This window comes from Aegilops tauschii, chromosome 5 (genome assembly GCF_002575655.3).
Source record: "Aegilops tauschii subsp. strangulata cultivar AL8/78 chromosome 5, Aet v6.0, whole genome shotgun sequence".
Classification (NCBI taxonomy): Eukaryota; Viridiplantae; Streptophyta; class Magnoliopsida; order Poales; family Poaceae; genus Aegilops; species Aegilops tauschii.
Genome location: NC_053039.3, coordinates 557297406 through 557307198, shown reverse-complemented (window position 1 = coordinate 557307198; position 9793 = coordinate 557297406). Strand labels below are relative to the sequence as shown.

Genomic DNA, 9793 nt, shown 5'->3' with positions numbered 1-9793 from the left:
AAATTGAATTTGGCTGTGGTAAATACATGAGAAACAAATACAATTGCTATATTTCCAAGTTGTTAAGCATGCTTGGTTTGGATAACTGTCTGATCTTCTATTAGGAGTATGTTATATTGTGCAATGTGGTGCTCAGTTAATGTTTGGTTCATTTGTTGTGGTGTTTAGTTAACTGCTTGGTTCAATTCTGCAATGCAATGTCCAATTGTCGTGGGTAGAATTTTGTATTGTTGTGCATGTGAGGAATAAATCAAAGTTGGCTGCACTTAATACATGAGAAACATATACAAGTGATATATTTCCTAGTTCTTAATCATGCTTGGTTTGGATAAATGGGTTTTCCATGTGGCTTGAATTAATCTGATGAATCTGCAATGTGCTTAATTTTCATCAACATATTTTACTGATAGCATGCAAACCCTTACTTAACCTGATGACTAACTACCTTATATGTGTTGCAGGGAAACAATGGGAAGCACTGAGGTTTACAATCGAGGTTAGCACGTGCATGGTCCGTTGTCTAATAGCGCATTATTGTGCAATTGCAGGAAACATTCTAATATTTAGGTTTTTAACAATTTGGTCTTGCACATGTAGGTCCTGCTGTGAGAGGTTTTGACCCACTGTTCGACCCTTTTTGCATATGGGGAAATGGGTTGTCCATGAATATCAGTCAAGTCAAGAAACTCAGAAAGATTGTTAGGATAAAGAAATTAGCGACGAAAAACAACAAGTTCTTTATCTACACAATGAAGAAGACATCAGTTCACTACAGGATGGTACTAACTATTATACCTTGCCTTTTTTATTCCTTTGCCCCGTTTCCAATATAGAAAAGATATTTATGCACATCCTTGTTTTCAGGCCTTTCCAAAGCAGTTCACTGATGATTACCTCTCAAACCACCTGTATGGCCAGGAGGCGAGGAAGGTATTCATACAACACCCACGGTTCAATATTGAAGTGTTCCTGAAGAGGACGAAGGATGGACGGTCAATCATCCACAGGCACTGGCCTAAAGTTACAAAGACCTTCAACATCAATGAAGGCTCAATATTCGCCTTCTGCTTCAGCAGTTTTCCAGATGAGATACATCTGTCTATGTACCGTCTATGTTGCTAATTTCGAAAGGTTATAGATGTTGCATGCGAAACTTGGTGCTGGTGTAGTTGTGTAATGGGGTAGCTGAGTGCTGAAGCTATATGATGTTGTACTATGATATATTTCAATTATGAAAATGAAATATATTGTGTGCTTAATATGAAATGTCAATTAGACTAATAAATGGATTATTAATAATCGGATAATTAGCCTGCTAATTGGGTTTTTTTATTGCAAACGGTTATTGAGAAAACACCGTGTGCGATGCATTCAATAACGCACATGGTTTCTAGGAATAATCCGTGTTAAATTAATGAACAATCACACACGACATCCTCTTGAAAACTGTTTGCGTTACGCCACGTGGCGCAAACGTTTACGACATAAAAACTGTGTGTGATGGACAGCCCTTGACACACAGTTTCTTCTATGCACCGTGTGTGATGCATTCAATAATGCAAACGATAAAATTGTTAATACCGTGTGCAATGGAAACGCTATCACAAACGATTTAATGGGGAAAATTGTATGTGATGTACTTGCGAACAGAAACGTTTTCCTTGGAGCGACTGTGTGGGATCTACATATGAACGGAAACGTTTAGAGGTGACTGACTGTGTGGGATGTACTTACGACCGAAAATGATTTCGCCCGTATAATTGTATTTTTTAGCGCTACTGTACGTATTTCTGTATTTGAGTGCTCGCCGGTCGCACACGACCTCATTTTGCCGAGCGTGTGTGCCAGGAGGGCATATCCCCGATGGTTTCTGGGTTGTGTGGGAAGGACCCCCCTATCGCCCACACTCACTAGGCGACGCTTCCAAATGCCGTCGCGAAAAGGGGTTAAAACCGTTTGTATAGCACCTCGCTGTACTAGTGACTATGATGATGATGTTCCCTCATACAGCAGCCAACCAGCAGCAACAGAAACTGATGATGATGATTCACAGCGCATGGACACTGACAACTCACAGCGGTCTGTTGTTGGTGAAGATGGTGGTGAAGAGGAGGAAGAGGACGATGAGGAGGAGGATGGAGAGGAAGAGCATCACGAGGAGGAGGATGAACATGAAGAGGAGGATGAAGAGAACAAAGACAAGGAGGGAAATGTGGAAGAGGGCAATGAAAAAGAGAATGAAGTAGAAAAGAAAGAGGGGGAAGCAGAAGAGAAAGAGGATGATGAAAAGAATGAAGAGGATGAAAAGCAGGAAGAGGGGAAAAATAGGAGGAGGAAGATAGAGAGGATGAAGGTGATGAGGTGGAGGAAGATGGTGGGGGAGGGAGGAAGGGGGGGTGAAGATAAGGATGATGGCGGCATAGGCGACAACGCTAGCACCGACCAGCCCAGCGGCAGCGGCTGCCATGATGAGGGAGGTGCACGAAATCCAGGGTGGCGCGGGGGCAGTGATGACGATGAGGTGTCGCTAAGTATGATCGTGGAGAAACTCAAGCGTTCTGCCAATGAACAACAGCAATCACAACAAAGGATGTCTATTGAGAGCACAAAAGGAAGCATCCAAAGTGCCGCCAGTTTTTATTCAAAGAAGGTTCGTTAAGGACATGCGAAAGGAGCCGTTTGAGGTACAGAGAGGGCCTGTTATTTCAGCTGCATATGTGGTGAGGATTGGAGAGTCGCAATACAGATAGAAGCAGGTCATCCCTGAGACCCGAGATATCCCTCTTTTTCCTGTGCCCGTGATGCCAACTGAGAAAAAATTCTGCGGGATGGATTTGTGCTTTGAGATGATGGGAGATGTTTTGGAACCACCAAGTATTGCTCCAAAAGAGGGGGAAACACGACCTGCAGGAGGAGCTGGAGGGGGTGTTGCGAGGAGATTAAGAAAGTGTGCCATAAGGCAGCTAAGGCTACCTTTCTGTCCCCGAAAGAAAGCCAGGTTGCGGCGGATCAAAGTGTTGTAACTACGACAACCAGTCAGCAAGCTCCGACAGCTCAGAGGCCGACAGATGAAGGGGCAAGTCAGAAAGTCACATCACCATCAAAAAGTAAGGTTTAACAGAAAAAAGCAACAAAGAAGCAAAATAGAGCACCTGCTCATATGCTGGAAGCAACTGAGCAAAAAAATCAAGCAAGTGTTGAATCAGCAAAGAATGAAACAGAGCAACTACTGCTACCTTGGAAGCAACTCAGCAAAAAACTCAGGCAACCGGAGTGAGTATGCAGGCAACAACCCCTCCCAAGCAAAGTGTGGAAGCAACTGTTGTGGTGGAGGAAGCAACCCCTGAGCTGGAGCAAGAAACTGTTGAAGCAACAGCACAGGAATCAACAGATAAGCCTCCGATAGTCCCCACCAAGCAAGCGTGCTCTGCAAAGGGGAAAGAAATATCATTCGATGATATTAGGGGAACCAATGAGTTGCTCGAAAAGTGCGTCAGCCCAGGTTCGACGCCACCGCTCGCGAGGAGTAAATCTGCTTGTACCATACCTGTAATACGGACATCACCTGCCATTAATCTATCAACAAACAAAGGAGCATTTGAATCAGGTGAAGAACCAGTATTGTTGCAAAGATCAAAGTCTGGAAGTGCCGTTTTGGATGATTATTGTCCAGCTCCACCTTTTGATCTTGGGATAGATGAACCAGCGGGAATAACAGGTGAGGAGGGTAAGGCAGCAGAGGATAAGGGGGTGGCAAACGCACCTGCCACCGGCGACATTGAGTGGGGAATTGATTGGGGCAACATGGATTTTGATGAATTCGTCGAGGGGCAGTGAAAAGTGCTGCAGCATAGAGCGCGGGCACATGTCACCTGCCGGATTTAGTACACCAACCGAAGATGCAAAAAACAAGTGTTGAGGGGGAGTCGGGCAAAGGTGCTGTCAGCAGCTCAGGCGAGCTCGTTTCTTAGAAGCGCGAGAGGAGGATATTGAAAACTCCGCCATCACAAAGGTCACCATATGTGAATGTAGAGATGAGGAAGAATTTCACATGAAACGCAGAAACAAACAGAGTGTACACAATGGCTCTGCTGCTTGGAGGATAAGGCACGACAAGGACGTCGCAGGGAGATGATACAACGTGTGTGTTTCTTCCAATAGCCACTTTTTTGTTTTTCCATGCAACCAATGATCTTTCTTCTTGTTATTTTCTCAACAGAGCCTTTCTTGTTCTACATGCCGCACATCATAAACTATCGTGGCTACTTTTGCACAATCAAGGAGCATGCTCAATCAATGAAGAAGGCCGGATGGATGAAGACACATGTCTTATGGTTAGGGATTGATGCAATAATCATGTACAACAGACGGGTGCGGTCCAAGAAAACAATCATGCCTGTTAGGTTTTCGGTAGGAAAATAAAGCCCACAGTTTTTATTCAATTAGCTTTTCTTTCCTTTTCTTTGTTTGGCACTGACATTTTTTCTTTATCATCTCCTTCTACCTTTTTTCACAAACTTGGCTTCGAAAACTTGTTTTCGATGTAAAGGAGCTGCATGACAGGTTCAACAAATCAAACTGTTTGGATGAGAAAGACATGGTATGCTCCATGTGTTGCTAGTTGTTTTCTTTTAAAACATAAGTTGCATATAATCCTTCTGGGTGTTGTTGCATAAAATTTTATGACCTGCAACACATACTTAGGATCCATCTGTTATTACACTTTTTTTGTTTTTTTGAAATATGTTTTAGGTGCATGTACAAACCACCCTAGTGTGCCCCTACAAACTATAATAGCCCCCACAAGATATGATTGAGCAGTATCTGTTAGTTGCCTTTTTTTAACATCTAAGTTGCCTGCTATACAGTGCATTGTTGCCTAAAAAGTGTATGGTTCTAGTGGCAAATTTTTGGACAAGTTGGAAAACCAAGGTCATTTGTGTGTGTTTATAGTTCACAAGTAAGATTTTTTTTTCATTTTTGGATTGTACATCTCTATCGCACTGACTCAAGTAAAGTTGCTCCTAAAAACTCATAGGGTTGCCTGAAATCATATCAGAAGTTGATGTTTTTTGTGTTTTGTAAGATCATATCAGAAGTTGATACCAGAAAATCATAGGGAGTTGCCTGAAATCATATCAGAAGTTGCTCCTAAAATCTCATAGGGTTGCTTGAAATCATATCAGAAGTTAATGTTTTTGTTATGCACGAAACATATCACCTTCTGTTATAGCTGACATCAAGGTTCTTTTTTTTGAAGGTTATGATTCCTATCCTTGAAAATTTAGATCCAGATAATGCCCATGGTGCACACCACTACTGGCTATTCAACATCAATTTGAGGGATAGAAGGTTCGAAGTGTTTGACTCATGGAGGACAATAAAGAAAAAGCAAGAGGCTGGATGAAGTAGCAAGGGCTATTGTAGCAGCAGTTCGCATATTGTGGGACAAATACTATCCGAAACAAGCAAAGATGATGGAGAAGTTTCCGCTTCTGGACATCGATGCACCAAAGCAGACTATATCGTAAGGACTAACCTACCTACATACATCTCGTTGTTATAAGAAGGAGTTTCTTTTTTCCAAGTGCTTTCCTGACATAGGGGTTTATTTTGCTGCTTTGTTGTTTATCTTTTTTTGCAGTGGTGACTATAGCATATTCGCATTGATGAACGCGTTATTGTGGTATGGGACGTGGCTTCCAAACTACGGACAAATCGACATACCAAACATCAAGAAGAAAATGACCATCTCCATCCTGAAGTGTGACCTGAACAAGGTTCTATGGTAGGAGATTCTCAAACCAGTCAAGAAGTGAATGAATAACCAGGTACACTTTTTTTGCTGCAGAATGTGTGCCATTAGAAAACTCACAAGAGTTGCTCCAAAACCACTTAAAACAAGTTTTCATAAATCATAAGCGTCCATAGGTTTGCAAGTTTTTTAGTAAGGAATGAAGCACAAATGTTAAGCATCCACCTACAATGTCTCCATTTTGTGAATTTAAAGCTAGGAAAACACATAAGTTAAAAAAAGTTCCTCCAAATCAATCCATAGTTGCTTTGAACTGTCAGTTGCTTGATTTCCCTTCTCCATCTGCTCAAAAACCAGTCCACAGTTGCTTCATCTAGCAGGACATTGTTGCTTTTTTTGCTTCAACTAGTTTGCAAGTCCAGGGATCATTTCTTCATGTGGTAACCATCACAGCAGCTTCCCTAGGCACGTCGCATCATTGTTATTTTTCTTTGGGTGTAGCTCTAGTGCTGATTGGAAGCGCCTGCTGCGGCTGCGCCCTTTTGTGACTGACCGAGGTGGATCCATAGGAGCAGGGGGGTAGGGGGCAGGAGGTTGGCCTGAACCACTTGGGGCATTAGCATTTGATGCTTCCCTAGCCCGAGCCGCTTCTCGGGGTGCCTTTAGCCTCTTCTTTCTTAGTTTATTCAGCTTAGTGACCTCGACATCTGCTTCTTTCATGTGCCTCCCAACTGCAGCGGTTGTCTCATCACTTGTCATTGCCTTCTTGGCTAGCTTTGCAAAATCCATTGCCATATTCACTTGCTGAACCTGGTTCTCCGACTCAGCGGGTAAGTCCGGTGGTGGGCTCTCGTTAGTTAGCGGCGGCGCACTTGGTACCGCATCCTGCGTCCAGCGGTGCTTAATGTAGTGTGCAGGTATCTCATCAACGCCAAGGTGCGTGAAAATTTTCAAGACATGGCAACAAAGTAGGTCGTCCCTATGACACTTGCAACATTCACAATCATAGATTGCTGCTTCTGGCCTCACTGTGACTAGATACTTCCTTTTGCCATACCCTGGAACTTCTTCTGTATTGGGCTCAAGGTGATAGAAGTTGATTCCAGCGGGGTGCATGTTGTACTGGCCAATCATCTGAAACTCAGTCCTAAATTTTACATAGATGTCCCTAGTGTATGCCTTGTAGGCATGCCTCTCAACGGGGAAACACGACCATCTTTGCGCTTCTAAATGTTCTGTCCGGTAGTCGTTCCTGCTCTCCCTCATGAGTATGTGTACCTGAATCTTCTCGTATTGCTTGACGAAGTTGAGGATTGACTTGTGTGGGTTCACATATCGCTTCAAGACAGCATTGAACCCTTTGTTGCGTTGCGTCGACTGGAGTAAAGGGAAGAACATGAATTTGAAGTAGCATGGCACACATGTAGCCCGGTATTCATAGAGTTTCTCAAAGTGCCCATGCATAAGCCCCTCATACTTCAACAAAAGCGCAACCCACTTCCATTCAAATTCAGCTGGGGTGAAACTGAAGTCGATACATTCGTTGAAGTCTTTGACCAAATATGGGTTCCTAGCCAACACAGGGCCAAGCTTCTCTTGCGCTTTCTTCATTATATGCCAACGGCAACAACGGTGAATCATTGTCGGGGTCTTCCTCTTGATTGCTTGTGCCATAGCAATGTCTTGGTCCGTGATGATGTTGTCCAGAGCCAACCCATCCATTGCCTCCAGGAAAGCATCAAACAACCAGTCATAACTTGAGGCTATCTCCTGCCGCACGAAGCCACATCCAAGCATAATTGACTGCCCATGCATGTTGATGCCAATGAAGGGGGCAAATGGCATATTGTACATGTTTGTGAGATAAGTTGCATCAAATGATACACAATCATGATAAGCCTCCGCGTAAGCTCTCCATGCCGCACCATCCACCCAAAACAAGTTTTCTATCCTGCCTTCCGCATCCGTCTTGCATTTAAAGAAGAATCATGGGTCGTTTTCCTTCACCTTGCAAAAGTAGTTGAGTGTTTCTTCAATGTCAATGTCCTTAGTTGCGGCATTCAGCTTTGAACAGTGGTTATGGATGGCTTTAGCTGTGTACGGGACAATTAACTCCGAGTAGTATGATGACATTATCATCATCATCCATCCTGGCAAAAATCAAAAAACAAAAACTTGTCTTTCAGGAAACTAACCACAATGTAGTGAGCAACTTGTTTTTATAGAGAATATAAAGCAACACTTATGCATAAGTAGAACAAGACTAGGTTTTTGACATAAAGTTTTTTTGCTGGGTCATGCTTTTTTGATTATCAGAGTTGCATAAAAATGAACATAGTTGCCTCAATTTACTGTTTAAGTTGTCAGGTTTTTCTAATCAGGGTTGCCCATGAATCCTAAACAGTTTGTGAGGTTGTTCTCCTTTTTGTTATACTAGGATAGAAAAGAAATCCAAGTGGTTGAGGCAGGAATAAGTAACACTTCTCCAGTAACAAGATTAATTCAATGAGAAGGGGGCAGGGTGGTGGGGGTAGTTTTTTTGTTGTACCTACTGTTAAGTTGCAGTCGTTAAGGTGAGTCACAAATTTTTTTCTCTTCGAGCTAGATGCCTTGGTGAGAACGTAGGTATTTCGAAAGTGATGGCTTGTTAATCAGTGGGTGGTTGTGATCTGCAACAAAAGTGATAACCTCACATCTGCCAACTATAAGCTGCACCACCATCTGAGCAGGACATTTTGTTTGCTTTATAGTCTCTCGCTTCCTCTTCTTCTTATAAGTGTGTTCTTCGCCATCCTCTTGAACTTCTTGTTCAGGTGAGCTCGGGCATGTGGTGTTTTTGCTGGATGAGACAACATTCGAGACCCCAACCCTCTCCACCGGCTTGCGGAACTTGTTACAGCAGAATTGTTGTTTTTCCACCACGCCCGTGTAGGCTGACCTGTTAGACATATTCGACTTGATTGAAAAACCCACCATCAAAGCGTAGCGATTGTAGTGTTCCTCTCATCGACCAATGTTTTAAAGCGCATGCCAACATAAGGTTGATGTGGTCGTGACCCAGCTTCTTTGTCTTCCAACTCATGTGCCTCATCAACTACAGCATTAGCAGGAGCAACCATAGGTGGGGGAGCAGCGACATGATTGTTCGGGACATGAGTACTATTAGATCCAATGTTGGGGTCAGGGGACTCACCAAACCCCTCCTCCAAATGGTGATCCTCTTGCTCATAACCTGCATGTAAGAAGGGTGTACCCAACTCAACTGAAATGTTGATGGACTCTACATCAAGCGGCGGTTCATTCAGATCAATCATCTTTTTTCCAGCTACTAATTGTCTTATTTTTGTCACCACATAAACCTGCAACAAACTGTGTGTTAGCCCACCACAAAGACATTGCATCATCTTTTGCAGAAATTAGTTCCAGAATAAAAGGAGCAACTACAAGCAGTTGTTTGGGCAAATATAGAGTTAAACAGAGGCAACTTATATATTCATTTTTGTCAAAAAGTTGTTGTTTCTTTTTTCTTCTACCTTTATGTTTCTAGCAGTATGACACCCATATATAGCAGCAAAGGTTTGTTTTTATGTGATATGTGCTTTACATTTGTTGCTCTTTTTTCAGCAGCAGAAATCACAACGTTTGATGATGGAAAGAACGTGCATATGACGGAGAGCTTACCAGGGGGCAGAAGACCTATCTTTGGTGTAGCTTATACTCTTTTATTTTTAGTGAGACCATCTGCAATGTAGCAAAGTACATGAATGTGTGTTTGTTCGAATCTGTTTTTTTATGTGTTTGTCGTTTGTGTCTTGGCGAGAACAATAGTGAAACACAAAAGTTGTGTTTTTAGCACACGCATGTTACTACTACTTTCTAACATGAGTTTTATGCTTTTCTACTATATAGTTCATGTGTTTTTGTTTGGTTGATGCAAAATGCACCCTAAATCAGCACAGGAGTTTTGCAAGTGTTTACAAATAGAGTTGCCCTGTTCTATAGGCTTTATAAAGGCAACTCTAGACCGTTTTGCACAGC

The 9793-nt window shown here is 42.7% G+C and overlaps 1 protein-coding gene across 1 annotated transcript; it reads right to left on the bottom strand.

Moving 5' to 3' along the window:
* Positions 1-6202: 6202 nt before the first annotated feature.
* On the bottom strand, positions 6203-7609 carry LOC109773124 (protein FAR1-RELATED SEQUENCE 5-like). The gene has a single exon (XM_020331820.1). The coding sequence runs from the start codon at positions 7607-7609 to the stop codon at positions 6203-6205; it is 1407 nt and encodes a 468-aa protein (XP_020187409.1).
* Positions 7610-9793: the final 2184 nt, after the last annotated feature.

Excerpts from the sequence above, each read along its gene's own strand:
- LOC109773124 (XM_020331820.1), bottom strand. The coding sequence starts at position 7,609 with ATGTACAATATGCCATTTGCCCCCTTCATTGGCATCAACATGCATGGG.